Source organism: Drosophila melanogaster, chromosome 3R (assembly GCF_000001215.4).
Source record: "Drosophila melanogaster chromosome 3R".
NCBI lineage: Eukaryota > Metazoa > Arthropoda > Insecta > Diptera > Drosophilidae > Drosophila > Drosophila melanogaster.
Genome location: NT_033777.3, coordinates 21,650,372 through 21,671,778, shown reverse-complemented (window position 1 = coordinate 21,671,778; position 21,407 = coordinate 21,650,372). Strand labels below are relative to the sequence as shown.

At 41.5% G+C, this 21,407-nt stretch overlaps 4 protein-coding genes across 5 annotated transcripts in view; 3 read left to right on the top strand and 1 right to left on the bottom strand.

Annotated features, from left to right (window-relative positions):
- The first annotated feature begins 28 nt into the window (after window positions 1-28).
- Window positions 29-5,217, top strand: PolA1 (DNA polymerase alpha subunit 1). Its single transcript, NM_080488.3, has 6 exons — window positions 29-149; window positions 208-402; window positions 456-1,474; window positions 1,540-4,100; window positions 4,161-4,639; window positions 4,969-5,217. Exons 1-6 carry the CDS (start codon window positions 134-136, stop codon window positions 5,163-5,165), a joined length of 4,467 nt encoding a protein of 1,488 aa, NP_536736.2. The 5' UTR covers window positions 29-133; the 3' UTR covers window positions 5,166-5,217.
- On the bottom strand, window positions 5,103-7,390 carry Jhbp16 (Juvenile hormone binding protein 16). Its single transcript, NM_142719.2, has 4 exons — window positions 7,143-7,390; window positions 5,991-6,237; window positions 5,643-5,940; window positions 5,103-5,526 (listed from the first exon to the last, which is right to left on the bottom strand). The coding sequence occupies exons 2-4, from the start codon at window positions 6,199-6,201 to the stop codon at window positions 5,253-5,255; spliced, it is 783 nt and encodes a 260-aa protein (NP_650976.1). The 5' UTR covers window positions 6,202-6,237; window positions 7,143-7,390; the 3' UTR covers window positions 5,103-5,252.
- Window positions 7,391-8,806: 1,416 nt separating this feature from the next.
- On the top strand, window positions 8,807-10,593 carry Archease. The gene is made up of 3 exons (NM_142718.2): window positions 8,807-8,969; window positions 9,036-9,060; window positions 9,560-10,593. The coding sequence occupies exons 1-3, from the start codon at window positions 8,915-8,917 to the stop codon at window positions 9,948-9,950; spliced, it is 471 nt and encodes a 156-aa protein (NP_650975.1). The 5' UTR covers window positions 8,807-8,914; the 3' UTR covers window positions 9,951-10,593.
- A 314-nt stretch (window positions 10,594-10,907) lies between these two features.
- Window positions 10,908-21,407, top strand: part of E2f1 (E2F transcription factor 1) — a 40,568-nt gene continuing 30,068 nt past the window's right edge. The window contains exon 1 of one of the 2 annotated variants that reach the window (NM_001300526.1): window positions 10,908-11,563. The gene's annotated coding sequence lies outside the window, so the exon portion shown is untranslated. The remainder of the gene's footprint in view (window positions 11,564-21,407) is intronic. The other variant, NM_169961.3, reaches the window with a different exon arrangement.

The window sequence follows — 21,407 nt, the reverse complement described above, 5'->3', positions numbered from 1 at the left end:
TATGTATCGTAGCTCTGTTATCGATATGTTCCCGCCATTCCCGCTTTGATCATCCTCCAGCCCTGGTCACAAAACAATTTTTGCAAACTGCAGCACAACACGGGGAAATTATTATCAAAGTTAGCCAGTTGCAATGTCTGAATCACCGTGTAAGTTAATAAGATAACTCCCTTAAACATATTTTTTACCGAAATTATAAATTTCCAGCTGAACCGCGCGCTAAGCGCCAGAGAGTAGACAAAAATGGTAGGTTCGCCGCCATGGAGCGACTGCGTCAGCTGAAGGGAACCAAGAACAAATGCAAAGTGGAGGACCAGGTGGACGATGTATACGATGTGGTTGATGAGCGGGAGTACGCGAAGAGGGCGCAGGAAAAGTACGGTGACGATTGGATCGAAGAGGGTAAGTTGGAACTCTGAACTCTATACTTTATAATACTAAATTTTAACTTTTAGATGGTACTGGTTATGCAGAAGATCTTCGGGATTTCTTCGAGGACGAAGATGAGTACTCCGATGGGGAGGAGGATCGGAAGGACTCGAAGAAGAAGAAGGGTGTTGCCCCCAACAGCAAAAAGAGACCACGGGAGAATGAAAAACCAGTAACAGGAAAAGCATCCATCAAGAATCTATTCAGCAATGCAGTGCCCAAAAAGATGGATGTAAAGACCAGTGTGAAAGACGATGATATCCTTGCTGATATTTTGGGCGAAATAAAGGAAGAGCCTGCAGCGACGTCAGAAAAGGCGGAAAAGGTTATAGCCCCAGCGAAAATATCAGTTACGTCGCGTAAATTCGATGCCGCCGCTGCCAAGGAATACATGAATAGTTTTCTAAACAACATCAAAGTTCAGGAGCAGGAACGTAAGAAAGCGGAGGCCAGTAGCGATAACGAGATGCTGGAGCGCATTCTGAAGCCCAAGGCAGCAGTTCCAAACACAAAGGTGGCCTTTTTCTCCAGTCCTACAATCAAAAAAGAGCCCATGCCTGAAAAGACACCTGCAAAAAAAGCCACCGAAGATCCATTCTCCGACAATGAAATGGACTTTAGCTGTCTGGATGACGATGAAAACCAGTTTGATGTGGAGAAGACACAGCAGACCGAGAAGGTTTCCCAAACGAAAACAGCAGCTGAGAAAACATCCCAAAGCAAAGTCGCCGAAAAATCAGCTCCCAAAAAAGAAACAACTGGATCGCCAAAGGAATCGGAATCGGAGGACATTAGTAGGTTGCTGAACAATTGGGAGTCTATATGCCAAATGGACGATGATTTTGAAAAGTCCGTGCTCACCACGGAGCAGGATTCGACAATCTCCTCAGATCAACAGCTTCGGTTCTGGTACTGGGAGGCCTATGAGGATCCAGTAAAAATGCCCGGCGAAGTCTTCCTGTTCGGTCGGACCGCAGATGGAAAGTCCGTCTGTCTGCGTGTACAGAACATCAACCGTGTGCTCTATCTGCTGCCCCGACAATTTGTGAGTATTATTCTACAAATACTTAGTCCTTAGGTGAAGTGTTGTTTCTGAATATATTCTTTTAGCTCTTAGATCCCATTTCGAAGGAGCCCACCAAGCAGAAGGTGACCGTCGCAGACATATACAAGGAGTTCGACAGCGAGGTGGCAAACCAACTGAAGCTCGAGTTCTTTCGATCCCGCAAGGTCACCAAGAGTTTTGCCCATCACGCTATCGGTATTGAAGTTCCGCAATCTTGCGATTACTTGGAGGTTCACTACGATGGAAAGAAACCACTGCCCAATTTGTCGGCTGACAAGAAATACAATTCTATAGCACACATATTCGGCGCCACCACCAATGCACTCGAAAGATTCCTCTTAGATCGGAAAATCAAAGGTCCCTGTTGGCTGCAGGTGACTGGATTCAAGGTGAGCCCAACTCCCATGAGTTGGTGTAACACCGAGGTCACATTGACAGAGCCCAAGAATGTAGAGTTGGTGCAAGATAAGGGAAAGCCAGCGCCACCACCTCCACTTACGCTACTATCGCTTAATGTTCGCACCTCAATGAATCCGAAAACATCGAGAAACGAGATATGCATGATTTCCATGCTGACCCACAATCGTTTCCATATCGACCGCCCTGCTCCACAGCCCGCTTTCAATCGACATATGTGCGCTTTGACTCGCCCGGCGGTGGTTAGTTGGCCTTTAGATTTGAACTTTGAGATGGCAAAATATAAGTCTACCACAGTGCACAAACATGACTCAGAGAGAGCCCTGTTGAGTTGGTTCTTAGCTCAGTACCAGAAAATAGATGCAGATCTCATTGTAACCTTCGATTCCATGGATTGTCAACTAAATGTAATAACCGATCAAATTGTAGCCCTGAAGATTCCCCAATGGTCTCGAATGGGGCGACTGAGGCTGAGCCAATCGTTTGGCAAGCGATTGCTGGAACATTTCGTCGGCAGAATGGTTTGTGATGTAAAGCGATCTGCAGAGGAGTGTATAAGAGCAAGATCCTATGATCTGCAAACGCTATGCAAACAAGTACTGAAGCTTAAGGAATCGGAGAGAATGGAAGTGAATGCCGATGATCTGCTAGAGATGTATGAGAAAGGAGAAAGCATTACCAAGCTCATATCGCTCACCATGCAGGACAATTCATATTTACTAAGGCTGATGTGTGAGCTCAACATCATGCCGTTGGCGCTACAAATCACTAATATCTGCGGCAATACCATGACCAGGACCCTTCAAGGAGGTCGTTCTGAACGAAATGAGTTCTTGTTGCTGCATGCCTTCCACGAGAAGAATTACATAGTGCCGGACAAGAAGCCGGTTTCTAAACGAAGTGGTGCAGGAGATACGGATGCTACGCTTTCAGGTGCAGATGCGACGATGCAAACCAAAAAGAAGGCAGCCTATGCTGGTGGCTTAGTGTTGGAGCCCATGCGTGGTCTCTACGAGAAGTACGTTCTCCTCATGGACTTTAACTCCCTGTACCCCAGTATAATACAGGAGTACAACATATGCTTCACCACCGTCCAACAGCCGGTGGATGCAGATGAGTTGCCCACCCTACCCGACTCGAAAACGGAACCTGGAATCTTACCCCTTCAATTGAAACGCTTGGTGGAGTCGCGAAAAGAGGTGAAAAAGCTAATGGCAGCGCCTGATCTTTCGCCGGAACTCCAGATGCAGTACCACATTCGGCAGATGGCCCTGAAGCTAACTGCGAACTCCATGTATGGTTGCTTGGGTTTCGCCCACTCCCGGTTCTTTGCCCAGCACTTGGCTGCTTTGGTCACCCACAAGGGCAGAGAAATCCTCACGAACACACAACAACTCGTGCAAAAGATGAACTATGACGTTGTTTATGGAGACACAGATTCCCTGATGATAAATACCAACATAACCGACTACGACCAGGTCTACAAGATTGGTCACAATATTAAGCAGAGTGTAAATAAACTATACAAGCAGCTGGAATTGGATATCGATGGAGTATTTGGCTGTTTGCTCTTGCTGAAGAAAAAGAAGTATGCCGCTATCAAGTTGAGCAAGGATTCCAAGGGAAACCTGAGGCGTGAACAGGAGCACAAGGGCCTGGATATAGTACGTCGCGATTGGTCTCAGCTGGCTGTAATGGTGGGAAAAGCCGTTCTCGATGAAGTGCTGTCGGAAAAGCCTTTGGAGGAGAAACTGGATGCAGTGCATGCCCAACTGGAGAAGATCAAAACTCAAATTGCAGAGGGTGTAGTACCGCTGCCACTGTTTGTCATCACCAAACAGTTAACTCGGACTCCCCAGGAATATGCCAATAGTGCTTCATTGCCCCACGTCCAGGTGGCCCTTCGTATGAATCGCGAGCGTAATAGGCGGTACAAAAAGGGCGATATGGTGGACTATGTGATCTGTTTGGATGGGACAACAAATGCTGCCATGCAGCGAGCATACCATTTGGATGAGCTCAAGACCAGTGAGGATAAGAAGCTGCAGCTGGACACGAATTACTACCTGGGACACCAGATCCATCCGGTAGTCACGCGAATGGTGGAGGTGCTGGAGGGAACCGATGCGAGTCGCATCGCCGAGTGTCTGGGCATGGACCCAACCAAGTTCCGTCAGAATGCGCAGAGGTACTTACTATCTTATTACTCCTTACAAACTCTAACCTAACGAATATTTTGGTTATGTAGAACCCAGCGAGAGAACACCGAGCAGTCGGAGGGTGAGTCCCTGCTCAAGACGACTCTGCAGTTGTATCGCCTGTGCGAACCGTTCCGCTTCCAGTGCGTTACCTGTAAGACGGAGCAGCTGATGGCGTCTGCGTACCGACCGGGTCCAAGCAACTCCCACATAGCCGTACTCCAGCAATGCGCTAAGTCCGAGTGCCAAACGGCACCGATTCAGTACCTGGCAAGCGTGCGCAATCAGCTGCAGCTTTCCATGCGGCAGTATGTGCAACGGTTCTATAAAAATTGGCTGGTCTGCGATCACCCGGATTGCAACTTCAACACCCGCACACACTCCTTGAGGAAGAAATCCCACCGCCCGCTGTGCCAAAAGTGCAGGAGCGGCAGCCTGCTGCGTCAGTATACGGAGCGGGACCTGTACAATCAGCTGTGCTACCTGCGATTCATGTTCGACCTCGGCAAGCAAACGCTGCAGCAAAAACGTAAGTAAATACAATGTAGTTATAAGCAGTATCAAAAACTAAAACAATAGTTTGTGTATAAGAACAAAATGAAGAATGTGGAGTACGAGAGAGAAATATCGACACTAAATAACAAGACACATGAAAGGAAAAATCAGTCGAAATATTTTATAGTTCCCGTGATCTCGACGGATTTCAGTAGTTCTTTATGCTTGTATCCTTGAATTCTTAAAAATTGTTGTAGTTTATATATTAGTTCTGACACCTAATACATATATTTCCCTTAAGATTGGTATCATTAAGTTTTACAGCATTTCATATTGAAATTATATTTTGTCCATATTATCAAGCCACCCTCACACCGGAGCTGGAGCAGGCCTATCAACTCCTATACGAAACGGTGGATCAGCAGTTGCAGAGCTCCTCCTACGTGATCATCTCGCTAAGCAAGCTCTTTGCCCGATCCCTGGCTCAGATGTCCCTGCAACCGTCCGTGGCGCAGCCCCAGATCGAAGCAATTCCGAGTGCTTTGGCGGATGTGGTCTAAGTGTTTAATTAACTAGCCTTTGTTATAAGTTCCATTAAAAATACTACAAAAGAGATACAGAGATACAGTATGGTTAACTAGATGAGGTCACGTGGCGAGGAACTTCTCGAGCGGAAAGTGCCGGAAGGACTCGTTGAATATATCCGTAAATGCCGTGCTAACCAACTCGTTAATCATCGGCTTGATGAAGGGCAATCCCAGCTGCCACATGCTGTTGATGACTCCATCGGCCAGTTGGTTGAGGGGCTGTCCCTGCAGCAAGTTCTCAATGTGCAGCTCCATTCCGCCGATGCGGTCCACCTCCACATGGACCTTGATGAGTGAGCCCGGACCGCCGATGCGCCTAACGCTGGTGGTTTGACTGAGGAAGTAAATAAAGTGAGCGATAGGTTGTCATGTAAGCCAAAAGCTATCAACAATACTGGTGTTTGCAACACAGCTTGGGAAATACATATTTCCATGCAACTCGGTGCCCACCTGTAATCGTAGAGGGTGAGGTTCCAGTGGCCTTTTCTGTTCATCTCAGTACCCAGCATCTTGGCGGCGAACTCGTACTCGCCCTCCAGACTTTTGTCGGGGAAATACTGAGTGTAGACGATGCGCTGGTCCTCTGGATCGGCATGGAACTTGGTCACCTCGGATCGCGCCCATCCGTACTCGGATACATTGCGCAATATCAGACGAAAGCTGCCCAGACCCTGTGATTCACCTCGTCGCAGCTCAACGTAGCTACAGTGGTGCGGGTCAAAGGGCTTGATGTTGTAGTCGGGCACACCTGAAAGAGTTGCTCCATGATTGCTCGCCCGTAATCCACATCTCACTCACCTGTTGTGAAGTAGGCCCTTAGGTCGTTAAACACCTGCCGCATGCACTCGTTGAAATCCTCGTCCGACCAGTGGCAACGACCCAGCAAGTGCTTCAGATCCGTATCCACGTCGATTTGGCTGGACGCGTTTGCCAAGTGGTTGGCAAAGAGCGAAATCCCCGCCAGGTAAACCAGAAGGCGAGCACAGTTTGAGAGCGACTGTTGCGACATGCTCGTGGTTTCAGTTTAACAGCAACTGTTTGTCTTCTGTTAATTTCAAAGGTAAATGTACGTTATGTTTTTATTGTCTTTATTGTTTTGAGTAAACTGATTTTGTGGGCGTGAAGAGCAACCGGTGTTTGTTGTTTAAAGTGTCCTTGTCTTTTGCATACAGTTGATCGTCTACTGAGTTGTTATTAGTTAGTTAGTTATTTTTTCTTTTATTGATTTATAAGTAGTTTATGGTGCTTTTTAAGTTCCTTGATTTCAGGTAAATTTCAATAAGTTAGGAATATGAAAGGCATTAGATAGGCATACAAAATTAAGCAAAAAAATGTATCGCTGAAAGTATATGTTAGCCATCGGTTAGTTGTTGAATCTTCATTACTACGAAAAATGTATTTGATTTAGTAATTGTTAAATACTTTTGTATAGAGTTGTAATTTTTCCAAGATAGTAGTTGTACAGTTATCATACGAATTTTATATTTGCATGAAACTTAAAGACTTATTATTATAATTGCCATCGTAAAGACTTCTCCTAGCACCGAAAATAAAAGACACTTCTTTCTCATCGCAAGCTATTCAAACAGCCTCATCTTCATGTAGTTCGTTTTGTAATCTTTTTGTTCGCCGCATGCACTTGACCCCTTTAACTTAAGCTCACCGACTATTACTGGGCTGAGTACTGCAGCAAATAGATAGCGTAAAAAGAAAACTACAAACATGACAAAATCGTGCGTTAGTATGGAAGCATGGTAACAGTGGTAAACGAAAGACTTCAACAAGACACAAACTTGGGGGTGCGAACAACTTTTAAATCCACTTAGAGGCGGCAGCCAGTCATGCAACGCGAGAGCAACAACGTATGATAATATTTGGCAATTCTTCAGTTTAGCGGTTGCATTTGCAACCAAGTTGACCAACGGTCAGTTATTTAACAAAACAAGTTACCTAGCTACTTAGTTTAGTTGAGTTTTCCGAACTCCCGAGCTTTAGTTTCACTTCCAGGCAATTTACTTCTGGTTGTTCCAAATATATAGTGTAGCCAAATATGAAATTCTGGAACTCGTACGCAAAGGCGCGCAAATATTCGAGAATAATAATAGCTTTACAGTTATTTGCGCCGAATACGCGACGTGAATCAGGCGAGCTCCCGTAGCCAACTGAACCACTCGAAGACGTAGGAAACCAGAGAAAAAGAGCTTCCACCAAAAGTGGCAGCAGCAGCCAAATGAGCCATAATAAAAAAAAAACCACAAAAATAGCAGGAAAATGTTTGAAAGCCATAATATGGCCGGGCACAAAATTGAGCTTTGTCAACTCGGCTTAGAGTTTGACACCCCCAAGTCGCGTTTCCTCATGTGCAAAATGAACAAAATTGAACAAAACGGTCGTAAATCACCAGCAGAAATCATTCATAAATTCCTTTAGAAATGCGTAGAATCATTTAATTGACCGAGATGCGCACTAACTGATAACCATTACTTAGCAAGTTATTATTAATATTATTTCATATAATTTTATAGCATGTTTGATAATAATTCATATTAATGTCCCAAAAGGTGAACAAAAAGTAAATACAAAATTCATTTGAAATAATACAAACACTTTAACTATAAAATAACTTTTCATTTCTCTTAACACACTAAATATTTCTTGAACTTTACATCAACGAGTTGAACGACCTTAGAAATAAATATTTCCTTCGCTGTCTATTTCAAACAATAACCCATCACCGCTGGTTGAAAAGTGATCTGAATTTAATGAGGCAATATTTATTAGACAATCCCATGTCCGTCAATGGGTATTATTCAAGTATGAAATCAAGTACTCACAGCCAGCGCTCAAGTTCATGGGATTGAATAAATCAAGCGACGTGATTGACAATCGTAACGATTGACGGCAATGCTGCCGGTAGGCCAGAAGAAGATTTTGTGGACTGTTTCTTTTGGCAAATGAAAATACAAGGTTGCAGCTTCAGTTGTTATGGCTGATTGCGATTTAATGAAAGGACAAGGTCGCTCTTACAGAAATTCAAAACTGGGCTGAAAACATGCGCCAGCACTTTGTAGCACTTTAAGTGCGATAACAAATGGTGGGCATAAACTGGAAATTCTGCTTTAATTTTGCTCAAAATTACTTAATTTTATTACAATCACAGCCTTTAGCACAATTTTATTTCTTTCGTTCTGTAACGTTTTTAGATATATTTTTTTTAACTAAAAGGGCCGTGGGAAGCATTTTGTAAACACTTTATTAAAGGAGGAAGCATTATTTTTATTTTTCTTCTCTTCTGATGTTGGAATCCTTCCCATTTGACATGCATATTTAAATTACAAGTTTTTTAAATTACAAAGTTAAAAATAAATGAAGCCTTTAGGTATTTTTAGATATTTTTAACAATTTCGAATTTAAAAGCTTGATAGAAACTTTTATCTTATAATTCAATCTTTATAATTTATAGTTTACTCTTTATTAAATAAAACCCAAATATTTCTTACAAACAATTTTATACATTTTATTAAAATTTGTATGTTAACATTTCCCGGTTTGAGCTCAGTATTTTCTGTAATTTGTATGTTAACAATTTCTTATTGGAGCTCGGTATATTCCTTTCAGTAGGTATTTTCCCCTGCGCATAGATGGTCACACTAAGCGGTTGCTGGTTTGTTTATAGTTTTTGTCCGCGAATTTTACTTTAACTTTAGCTATAACTAACAATAATGGAGGTGGAATTCAGTAGGGAGAACTTCCTGCTGCCGGAGATGAAGTACGAGTGTGAGTAGTTCTTCGATTTGCAGGAGAATAATCTGTTGCTAAATATTTCATCACATTGCGTTGCAGACCTGGATCACACGGCGGATGTTCAGTGAGTAAGATAACAACAAAAACAACAAGTGTGCCCGTTAGCCATGTGGAGTAGGGTGGTTCGCTATTTGTGAATGAAAAATCCAGATGATCGTATAAACTAGATTCTAATAAGCGCTTTCGTATTAGAATTTGAGATATAGCAAACATTCTGAAAAAGAATTTATTTTAATTTATACATATTTTAAAGCCATTATAATTTTTCATATTTTCCCAAACCTATGTATTATGTTCATAGTTAGGGAATACGGCTTTTTAAACGTCAAATGTATCTGCTTTTTTGAAGATTATATGTAATGCAAGTTTTTTCTGACTTTTATATTATACTACTATCGCTTAAAACAACAAGACTATTATTAAGTAGTAGATCATAAATAATTCTTTTACTACGCCACTAAAAGGCAGCAGTTTTGTATATAAATTATAACTTACGGCTACAATAGACATAATTAATTTACTTAATATAAACGGATGATGTTGGAATCCTTCCCATTTGACAGAATCCACGGATGGGGATCGTCGCTGAAAGAGGCGTTCGAACAGTGCGGAGTGGCCATGTTTGGATATATGACCGAACTGGATTACGTGTCCGTGGAGCAGTGCTTTGAAATCGAAGCGCATGGAGATGATCTGGAGAGCTTACTCTTTCACTTTCTGGACGAGCTGCTGTTCCTGTTCTCTGCCGAACCGTATCTGGTGTGCAAGAAGCTGGAGATCACCAAGTTCGATGTGGAAAACTTCGAGATTTCCTGCCATTGTTACGGGGAACCATTTGAGCTGGGGAAACATCCGCAGGGCACCGAAGTGAAGGCAATCACATACTCGGCCATGCAAATCATTCAGGACGTGGAGGCCAGCAACTACGAGGTGTTCGTGATAATTGACATTTGATCCAGCGGCGATCGCCGGGAATTAAATGTGACTGTTCTGTTTCAACCCCTTTGCCTGTCTCCATTAATCATAAGTGAAATGCCAAAAAACGATATAAAAACCGCTGCATAAGCCCCGAAAAATTTGCAATCTCTCGTGCTGCGACTGCATCCCTTGTCGATGAGGATGACTTATCAAGAAACCACTCGATTGTGCGGCTGCAAATGCAATTAGGACTGGCTTCCTTCTCACCGGTCTGATTCCGGAATCAAGATTTACCCTTTTGCCTTCGAATTTTTTGTGTACTATTCACTTTTTTTTTGCCCACTGCTTTGTGAATTGGCAACGTGTTGAATTCCCAGACAAATGCCGAATTTGTTGTCCTTTCCCAGGCCCCAGTTCAATGCACTTTTTATTCGGCAGCCTTCAGGAGTTGCTGACGCGTTGGGTTGCATTAAAGAATTAAGTTGTACTTCTTTTTGGGGAGTCATGTCGAATAGGGCAGTTAACAATGCAAGTCAAGGCCATAGTTTTAATGTTATGATTGACTTGATTTGTTCGACATAAAGTATAGAGAATGCGGGGCCTAAAAACACAAACATATTTTTTTATCAACAATAATTTAGTTCAATGAATGTAAATCGTAATAAATATCTATACGATTAAGCAATCCCTAATTCTAAATATCAATCCACGACGATATCAACAAATATTAACGCTTTTCAAAAAACCGATTTCCTTTGAATAACGCGCTATTCTCGAATCAGTATTATTCGGATGATTTTCGCGTGAGCCGATGTTATTTAGTGGCCGATGAGCGAAGTCAGCTGGTAACACCGAGCGATTTGTTTTGAAACAGCTGACCGCACCGTCAAAACCCAGAAAGTAAACAACAAAAAAAACATTTGCCGGGCAACGTCGCCCAACATATGGGCCCGTTCTTGTATTTGTGTGGGTGCGTGCGTGCACGAGTATGATGATTTTTCCTTGGAACATCGGGCGAAGAACGGCGAACTGAAAAATATACGCTTTTACAGCTGATTGATATTAAAAAAAAAGCAACGCTGCGGTCGACGAGCCATACGAATGAGCGTGCGAAAGAACAAACAAAGTATGAAGGCAAATAGCCCGCGGACACACACGCACACACAAACGGCCAGTTGGTCGATTCGCTTTTAGCTTTCAGCTTTTCGAGTGCGTCAAAGTTAAAGTGGCTGAAAAACTTGGTAAAAGTACCAATCGCCAAACTGACTACAAGACAACAGTTATTCGCGGTTATATTTGGCGGAAAGTGGGTGGCACACACGTCAGTCGCCCGTACCGCTGTTTGTTGTTGTGTTTGCTGTTGCTTTCCAATTCGCCCCGCCAATTCGCCGCACCGCTCATTCTTTCTGCAGCCACCAATTGTCATGGTGTTAAAGTGAAGAGGAAGCAGCAGCCCGTGAGCACATTGTGCGCTAGTTGTTGCCGTTTTACACCCAGAAATCGCGGAGATATCGCCCTGAAAGCCCAACCAATTGACAGGTGACGATCTCACCTATAATTTGCGATCAAAAACACAAAGCTAACCCAAGGGGAACCTAGTGAAAAACGTGGCCGAAAAATCCATACGAAGGCGGAATGGAAAAAATGTGGTAGGTAGTACTAGAAGTAGAGAATGTGACATGTGTGTGTGTGTGCATGGTTGTGCGTGTGTGTGGGGGGTGCTGCGCTGGGCATTTTCTTTATAACAGCGGGCCGCAAGCGAAACAAAAAACAACTGTTTTTGGGCGTGCGCCCAAAACGCCGGCTAAAAAAGTACATATGCAAAAAATTGCATGCCGGTCCAGCTGACATATCACCTGCATCAAGAATAAGACGTATGATGTGAGTAAAGTGTCGCGGGCGGGGGGAAGAGACAACCAAGGGTGCTGTATGATAATGCGCACTTTATATAATTGCAGCTACCTGCCATCTCTAATGTTTCGTGCTTCTATCTGTATGCGTATATGGGTGTGTGGGTGTGCGGGTGTGCAGGTGGGTGGCAAATGGCTAACGGACTTCTGTCAAATTCCAATTCATGGGATCTCCGCGCTGACGTCACTAAGATTTCATTTGCAAACATTTCAATTTGATTTATCTCAAGTGTAAAGTCGAGTTTTAGACTACAGTGAGCACCCCAAAAGCAAGAAAAAGTGATTGGTTTCAATTGGTTTAAAAATTTCATATGTTCTAAGAATATAAAAATGCCCACATCTCTCTAGATTTCAATCAAAAACTACAGTGCTCTTTCCTAAAAGGTCGCCCAGTACTTAATTGTTAGTAATGTGTAAAAACCCCATATTTTTTTTATGTCAGATATTACTATCGTTTAAATTCATAAATATATTAAGCAACAAATGTAGTATTTTATCCACATTTTTCTGTTTACAAAAGTTTTTATCCACAATTGTCGGTGGCTATAAAAATATAATAGGCAATTTCCAACTCATTTGATTTCTTAGCATCAGTAACTTTATCGTTGCATAAATAAACACAGCGCTGATTAAACAAGAGAGAACGCTTCGAACGTCGAGTCACTCGACTATTAGATACCCCGTTACTTAGCTATTGGAAGAGAGGGGAAGAAATTTCATTTCCCTTAACTGCACTTCAACGATTATAGTATACCCTTTTACTCCACAAGTAACGGGTATAAAACTAGCTTGGTTGTTGATTCATATTACTTCTCTGATAGCCCCAATAAAGTTCAGACTTCTGGCAGACCACTATATTTTTATATTTATATGTTGGCGTGTTGCATTTACCGAGAAATAATGTTTGCCGCTAGGGAATCGAAATCAGTGATTAGATTTCGAATTGGAGCAGCAAAGCTCGTCGAAGCGTTGCCAGACTGTCCACAAGGGATGCTGTGACTGTGCACGCGATCACCTCGCCTCAGATTGGGCCAGAGACTACTGCCAAGGGTGTGGTTTTTATAGTGCCGTAATTGTGATGGAAACACCATCTAAAACCTGGCGCATGATAGCTGCACAACCTTATCGGCGTATCAATTAGCCCAGATATGGAAACACGGAACTTGTTTCGCGCTCGATAAGACCGAGGTTCCAAACTTTCTCCGTCGAAACCAGGCGTAGGAATCACAAGAACTCCAGGGAAGAATTGCAATCGTCTTGGGTCAGCTTTTGGCTTTTGGCGACGTCATAGTTTGATGACCTCCACTCGGCTCGCACACCCAAATACCCCCACCAATACTCGGACACTATGCACGTCCATGTACACACGCTACAACAGGGCAATGGCGAACATCGAAGACGACGCTGTCTCATGGCTTTTGCTCCATCTCCATGTATTGGGCGACGATATTTCTCGAGTCTGCAGTTTTTTTCTTTGCCGACTTTTTATTCATTTTATTTTGTATTTGGTTACTTTGGATTCGCTTGGCCTTCGGGCGCAGACATGGTCTCTTGGTCGGGTCTTTTGTGAACCAGTTGCTCTAAGCGCCTCTGTTGCCTGTTGTTCGCCCCTGTTTGGTATACACATCGTTTTGGACTGCCGTCGTATGCACCAAATCCGATACATCATTACGGAAGCGGTGATTTGTACACTCCGTTTTGTTTTCCCCATGTCGCCAAGGAAATTATGAATCTTTCCATTAGTGAATATGCCGCACCGGCATTTTTGATTTGAGCTCGTTTTTTATCTCTTGCTGCGATGATAAGGCCTTCGAAAATTGTGAAATTTGGGTCATTCTTGGTTTAAATGGAGCAATGATATTTTTTTGAGCATTGTCTTATAGGTGTGCATTTTTAATACTATATACGATTACTCACTTTTCACTTTGGCCTTCAAAAGCATTTGCCCATTTCAACGTGATTAGCTTAATTGCATACAGTTGTGACCTATAACTCATGATCTCAGTTGAGTACGGGTTGCATTTATCTGTCAAAATTGTTATTCGATTACTGATCCAATATTACAGAAATAACTTTTGATAAGCTGTATAAGACTGAAAAAATTTTACTCGTGCTATAAGTGTTTTACATTAATTGATAAGAAATAAGAAATAAGCTAACTTTAAAAATGGATTTACAAGTAACAAACACCGTTCCCAATTTCTGAACCGTCTGGCAACACCGGCATAAAGCTCATTAGGTGGCTTATACAATCAGCTCAAAAAAAATATCACACACATACACTCGCCCCAATATCAAATAAAACGTGTGCACTTGCTCCAAGCAATATATATACAGATTTTGGACAGGCTAATACTTTTCATGATATATTAAACACTCGAATTCCGTTTTTATTACGGACTGACCACTTTGGGTCATCACTAGCCCGCCGATCGTATCGTGTTTGTTTTTATCATGTGCTCCTGCCTTCTTTTTCTTTTTTTATTACTTCGGATGACTGTGTGTGTATTGAGTTGTTGTTGCACTTTTATAACACACCAAAAGGGGGCCACATGAGGAGGCAAGTCTCCATGCCCAAAACACACACACACACACACAGTCGCACACCCGCTGGCATAAAATACTTAAGCGAAACGAGTTAAAAGCGATTTCATTAATATGCTTTTGTTGCCGATTTCCTCCGCTCGTCGTGTTGTTAGTGTGCTGGCCGCTGCTGTGGCTGCTCACTTTTTTATTGTTTTTTAATCTCTGCCCTTGCCCTCTGATACCCTCTGCTTTAATTAGACCGGGAAATTGTTGCTTAGGATATTTCGTGGTCTGTCGTTGCGTACGGGGTCACAATTCATCACTCAAATTGTCAATGGTTTACTGGAAAAAATATAATATAATAATAATATAATACCTTAAAAATGACTACTCACTTCGCGTAAGAAATCTACAGATATGTATATATCAGTTGGTTCTTAAATACTACTATTTAAAAGCAAAGTTTGCATAATATTTCTTTATGTTCAGCAGAAGAGAGGGTATTTCGATTCGTTGTTGCCAACTCGTCTAGCATCTTAATTTTTTCGTGTTCTCTGCTTTGTTGTTGATTTTTTTGTCAGTGCTGTTAGCTGGTTTCTGTTGGGCTTTCGGTTGCCTGGCTATTTTTAAAAATTTTGTGCGAAAGCAACAAAAAAGTCAAATTAAAGAGCGAAGTAAAAGAAAGGAAAAGACGAGGCAACGCGAAGTCGGCGCAGTAGCATCAGCAATTGTTGTTGTTGCTGCTGTTGCTGCGTTGGCCGCATAAAAAATGTGGAATATGGAATTTCTCTGTGCGGCCCCACATTTACCCACACAGACGCACGAGAATCACACACAGATACGCAATCCGAGTCGCGACTTTGAGGCTTTTTGGGAGGAAAGAGAAAGGGATGGGAAGAAGGGGCACATATTCAGATACTTGTGCATCTACTTTTTGTATCCGAATGAATAGATGCGCATCAGTCAAATTAAACTTAATATAATAAATATTTTAAATGTATTTTGTCTGGTTATATTTAAAAGAAAAAGAGATAATAAAACAGCCAGCTTTTATACGTTTATAACTTTTTAAATACTTAAAAAATGCAAAAGAAAGTGTTTAAATATGATTTTTTAATTACTTTTAATAATCTACAAGCAAAATAAAATTATTTATGCGAAGGCATTTAAATACAAAATGAATTTCCGATAAAAGGTACCCGTATAATAGTTACTATATAAATCTGTAGATGCTTAAAACGACTGATTTGGGTTTCTAAAAGTATGCCTTAAAAATAATTCGTCTTCTATTGAAGTATAACTGTCTTTTCTACGCGCGCACTTGACAATTGATGAACTTTTGGTTATAACAATTAAGGACTCCCTAGCTCATCCGCGTATGACAACTCATTTGTTGTTATCCTCAGTCCAATGGGTTCTTTGGGTGACGTCGTCACTTGATGACAGCGACAAAAACGGCAACAGGAACAATCCATTCCCATTCTCGACTCCGGAACCAATTAGGTCAGATTGGCGTCGTGGCAGCTTCTTCATCTCCGCCAAGTCGCTTTTTCCGCTCTCTTTTCGCCAAACATTTCATTCGCCTGCCTCTTCTTTCTCTTCAACTTCAGTTTTTTTTTTTTATGTCACAAAGCAACTTTGCACTTCATTGATAAAATGATTAATCGTTATGATTAATGTGCGGGGGTGTCAACGGGGGGAGCATTCGCATACATAAATGCACTGAACGAATAGTTACCAAACCAATTTAAAACAAGTGACGAGTATAGAAATTAAAAACTTTAAAAGTTATAAATTATTTGTGTATGTTACTTAAATATTTGTATTTTGAGGAGAATAATCTATACCTACTTGATTTTAATTGAATTCTTTCCTCTGTACACATGCTTGAATTTGAGTTTATGTGTGTCACCTAGACGGTGAAGCGTAAGAGCGGATGTTTAAACAATTTATTAGAGGGCACGACATTCCCTTTTGGTGCCTAATGCGGATTTGATAACGAATTTTGGGTTCATCTTAGGTCACATTCGGTTTGGAATAATTTTGCGGATAAATTTTTATAGCATGATGTTTGGAATTTCATGTTCGGCGTTATGAGGAATTGCTAAAAGCAAGTATAATTGAGTTCAAAAAATATTAAACAAGATTAAATATGAAACGGAATCATTTAATATATTGCATTGATCTCATTATGGCCATTTTATACTTTTATTTTCATTAAATGCTATTAATGTAACTGGATAAAAAGAATTATCCAATTTGTAAAGAACAACTTATCCCTCGACTAAAAATTTCATTCGTTTACTCAATCATTTGTATAGATTACAGTTTCACCCAATGATTTATGCTTGATCACCCAAGAATGAAAAATTCCCATGCCGCGATCCTCAAGCCTTGCCACCCTAGACATAAAAAAAGGCTCACCCTAATCATAATTCCGGTCCAATATTTATACGACATGAAAAATGCAACCCTAGATAATTACACGAAATTGATTTGATTTGATTATGCCATAAAGCAGAGCGATCGAGCAGCTGCCCCTGGAAATGCGCTAATTGCCTAATGCATTTGGAATTATGCGGAAGGTAAAAGCATTTCACCCCAGGATCCCAAGAAATCACGAAAGAAACAAGGAACCCACGATCGAGTGAAAGAAAAACTTTGTGAAAATCGATAACGAATGCAATTTATGGGACACGGGGCGATCCTCGAGATACAGCTGCATCGCCCAGGACAAAGAAAGTGTGAGTGAAGGACCTCGGCCATTGAGACAATTGCAAAAGTCGCTGCGAGTAGAAGAAATAGTAGTAGTTCTTCTTTCCAACGGGAAAGCCAGAATGGCAGCTGCGGCATACAAAGGCAAGGTAACTCTGATGACATTTTGCATCATCTCCTGAATGAAAAGGGAAGCGGACATGCATCTTTGGTCCTCCTTCCCAGCCGCAGCCGCAGTCCACCTCCTCCTCCTACTTTTTCGTTTGCCTGTGGGATGATCTTTTATAATCCCCGGCATCCCGGGATCTCTGTGTACGTGCTCATAATTTATGTTCCGGCATCAGCTTCAATAGCACTCAGATACAGATACAGATACACACCTGCTCAGGCTCTTCGTTAGTTGTTCCTCTTCTAGGACAGCTGCTCTGCTTGAATTTGTCGATTTGTTGTTTTATAATTAAGCGCCGTCTTCAAACTGTTAGGGTTCTACTTACTCTAGGCCTTCCGACAATTTGTTCCTTTTGTGTGGAATAACAGGTGGTTTTCTGTACAATCGGGCTAAGGTATCCTCCGCAGTCCTGATATGTGTAATTGCTGTTTAGCACTTCCTTACATTATAATATGTAGGTATGTTCTTTTGCCAAATCGACTGGACAGTACAATCCTTTCTAAAAATATAACAAGTCTAATATAACTTAGAACAAGTTTAATATAAATTCGCTATTTGAGGTTAAAAAGATATATAATAGTATACGTTTAATTTCCACCTGCAATGATTCTTTATGATACTACACGGAGCATACCACCTTTTTGATCAGCAACGGGATTCCAGTTTACCCCCAGTTTTCGTCTTGTCACTAATTTATATTGTCTTGTTTCTGGTTGTTTATGGCCTCCAGCCTAAATCGACACACGTTTCGCATTGGCCGATTAGATTATATGGGCCGTATTATCCACACCCTTGCTGTATGGTATGTACATATATTCCAAGTTCGATCGCACGCACAGTCAGCAGCATCGGCTACCCCCAATCCCCATCCACATCTTCATCCCCCCAACCTCATCCATATGCACATCATCGGCATCGGCCATATCCTTTCCCTCACCTCCGACGCAAAAGTCGCAAAGTTCAAAGTCAAATGGCTATTTTTACTGCTGTGCTGTTGTTTTGGTTCTTTGCTTCTTGGTGTTCTTTTCGCCAGTTTCGATCTTCTCTGAGGATCGCGTTTCAATACTCTTTGAATGGAATAAATCTGGTTTGGTGGAAGAACTTCTGAAAATTCGGAAAATCATATTAGGGATTGTGGTAAAATATTACTAAAATCATGAAAAATAAATTTAAAAAGAAATATCTTTCAATAATCGGTTGTGTTGGCAGCTCTATCTAGGAAAAGTTCCAGTTTAGATCGGAAACTATTCCATTTTAATCTCTTTCCTTGCTGTGAGCCCCTAAGACTCAATAAGTTAAACTTACGTTAGCAATAAAATCGGCCTATTGGTGTCTACTTAGATGGTGAATCCGAAAAAAAACCTTATTATTATAAGACTTATAAGACTAAGGACTAAAGCGATTAAATAAAAAGAGGCTATTATTTTAAGACCATCTCTCCCAGTATGTTGCATACCTTTTTCCCAAATTAGACTTTATGTAGAGTGTGTCAAAAGTTCGGGGCGTTCTTCTCGTATTCCCGTTTTACTTTTTGTTTATTTTCTTGCACTTTCCTCTGCTCCCCACCGTCCGTTTGCTGCGCTTTATATATTTAATTTGCCAGAGAGCCGTTGGCTCTCTTTCGCGTCTTATTCTTGTTCAGCTACTCATCTACTTGCTCCACTCCACTCGTTGTCGCCGTTTGTCGTTTATCTACTTTGCTCTGTAATTGCGGTTTCGCCGCATTTTTGTATAATGGAATTTCGAGTCTGCTGTTCGAGTCCCGATACCCGTACTCCCCATACCTTTTCCACCCGACCCCAACTTCCTTCCTTCAAGGGTTAGTAACTTTGTTTACGATAACAACTACAACTAACCATTCTTATTCGTTGAAATACAACCAGAGAGTTAAAGTAAAGAATTTCTAATCATATAACGAATTTCTACAAGAAGTGGGTTACAAGAACAGACAATTGGATATGTATTTCATAGAAAGGTTAATTTTCATAGAAATCCTTAAAATTTTAGGTCCCAAAATTGAATACTTACGCTACTAAAGGGAGGATCCTTTTTAAATTTTAGTAACCTTAAACTGTTTAAAATAATTATTTTAAGTCAGCAAAATATATTCTTCATTTTTATTAGAAACGTTAGTATAAACGCCCTTTAATCGCTTAAATTTGTACAATATTCGAATTGAAGATGCGGAAAAGTTCTCTTTAAATCGAGTGCACTGTATCATGCTTGTAAAAGACAGCATATTCTATTTTCCTATCTGTTTTCACTTTTCCTCTTTAATTATCGTTCTAAATCACTTTTGGTAGTCGTGTAATTAGTGCGATACTACAAAAAATTAGAATTACCGTCGTAGGGGGTGAGGGTGGGTTCTTTCAACTTCATCAGGCCGTATCCAGAACAATTAAAAATGCATTAGCTTGTCGCCCACCCTTCTTCTCCCCATCTCCTTTTCGGCCACGTTGTTTACGCTGTTTCGTTTGCTGATTAGAGCTAAGAAAAACATTATTTGCCGCATTTGCTGGTGTATTAGAGGTGGAATAAGAAGAAGAGCACAGCTTGCCACAAGCATGCAAAAATGTTCAACGACCACAAAACTGGTTTCGCAATGAGAAAGGGAGGGGTAGATGAGTAAGGGGTGGGCGGAAGCGAAATGGAGCTACACAGGAGGTTGGACAACATGCCACATCATTGTTGTTGTCTGCCCCACTTGGGGTCTCGTTCCACATCTCTCTTTCCCTCTCTATCACCCTCTTACTCTTTCTGTCTCTGCACATGATTAGCGCTACAACAACACCAAACGAGAGAGGAGGAGGAAAACGAATCGTTGCAAATGAAAATAAAATTTACAAATTCCATTCATGAAATTTTGCTGCGTCGACGTCCACGCCAAGCTCCACTTCACACAGGCCCACTAGCACACATACATACATGTGTGGAGCTGAAACTAGCGCGAGAGAAAGAGAGAGCGAGAGAAGCTGAAGATGCAGATTCTGCCTCCTCTCCACCAGTCTTCATCTCGCTGTCCTGCTCTGCTCCCTCTTCCCAACTCACTTCCTTTTGCGTTCGGTGTGCATTTGTCTGCGTGTGGCGCTCGCTCTGCTTTGGCACTTGTGTTGGTGTTGCCATTGCAAATACCCTGTATTTGACGGGGTGTATAGGTGTGAGAATTTTATTATGTATATGATTTCGATATAGAATGAAATATTAAAATAAGTGTTCATGTATATTTATTCAATTTTTTATAGATTCACATAAACTTTATTTAGAATCATTATGAAAACAAATTGGCTCATGAACATGATCAGCTGAAACGAATTTGTAGCATACATTTAGGGGTTTTTAGGGTTTATATTTTTATCTTTTTTATTTTTGTTTTCCTTTTTTAGGCAAACTATTTAAAAAATAATTTTCGTTTTTAACTTGTTTTAGATCAGTAATACATAGCATTTAAATAACTTTTAACAGGGTATCTAATAGTTCAGTTGCGCATCCTTTGATTTGCATTCCAATTCCTTGTTTTTCTATTTGTCGCTCTCGCCGGATGTTTTGTTGTTGCAGCTGATGGGGTTGCTGTTGTTTTTGCTGGCCGGCGGGCTTAGCGTCTGACCGTTTCATCTGCCGGCTTACTTCTTGCTGTGCCACTCCCCCAACCCACCTTCGCCTCTCTATCTCCCTCGCACTCCAGTTCGTCTGGTGGGGTCTTAAGAAGAAGACTGCGTCTGGTTCTCTGATTCTTTATTCCGATTCTGGGTCTGGAGTTGTGGGGCTGGCTGGCTGGCTGCGTGAGTGCAACTTTGTAGTCGCCACCTCCTGCCACTCCCCCAACTGCCTGACACACACCGCCCCACCCCCCTCCTTAACCCCTTTTTGTCGTCTGTCTGGGCAATTACAGGCGAAATACGTTGCGGTTGCAATTTTACACACATTTTTATGCGCTCTGGTTTATTATGCGGGTGATGCAGTGCGCCCCCAACTTTTCGTAACTCCTTTTTCCTCCTTTTTTTTTGCCGCAGCCCATAATGTTCATCCGTTTCCTTTGGCCCGTTGAAAATGCAACTCATATGCTTTGTTATTTTTACACATTTAATGGCTACATTTGTATGTATAAGATAACGAAGGACTAGAAGGATTCCACACGAAAGAATGAAAGTATTTTATAGGACTAAAAGATAGTTA

What these genes read in the sequence shown, in the direction of transcription:
- Archease (NM_142718.2), top strand. Translation starts at nt 8,915, where the DNA reads ATGGAGGTGGAATTCAGTAGGGAGAACTTCCTGCTGCCGGAGATGAAG. An exon ending in GCCGGAGATGAAGTACGAGT is followed by an intron (nt 8,970 to 9,035) that starts GTGAGTAGTTCT and finishes ATTGCGTTGCAG; the next exon opens with ACCTGGATCACACGGCGGAT. An exon ending in GATCACACGGCGGATGTTCA is followed by an intron (nt 9,061 to 9,559) that starts GTGAGTAAGATA and finishes CCCATTTGACAG; the next exon opens with AATCCACGGATGGGGATCGT.
- Jhbp16 (NM_142719.2), bottom strand. Translation starts at nt 6,201, where the DNA reads ATGTCGCAACAGTCGCTCTCAAACTGTGCTCGCCTTCTGGTTTACCTG. An exon ending in AAGGGCCTACTTCACAACAG is followed by an intron (nt 5,941 to 5,990) that starts GTGAGTGAGATG and finishes CAACTCTTTCAG; the next exon opens with GTGTGCCCGACTACAACATC. An exon ending in CTCACCCTCTACGATTACAG is followed by an intron (nt 5,527 to 5,642) that starts GTGGGCACCGAG and finishes TTACTTCCTCAG; the next exon opens with TCAAACCACCAGCGTTAGGC.
- PolA1 (NM_080488.3), top strand. An exon ending in TGACGATTGGATCGAAGAGG is followed by an intron (nt 403 to 455) that starts GTAAGTTGGAAC and finishes TTTAACTTTTAG; the next exon opens with ATGGTACTGGTTATGCAGAA. An exon ending in GCAAACGCTGCAGCAAAAAC is followed by an intron (nt 4,640 to 4,968) that starts GTAAGTAAATAC and finishes CATATTATCAAG; the next exon opens with CCACCCTCACACCGGAGCTG.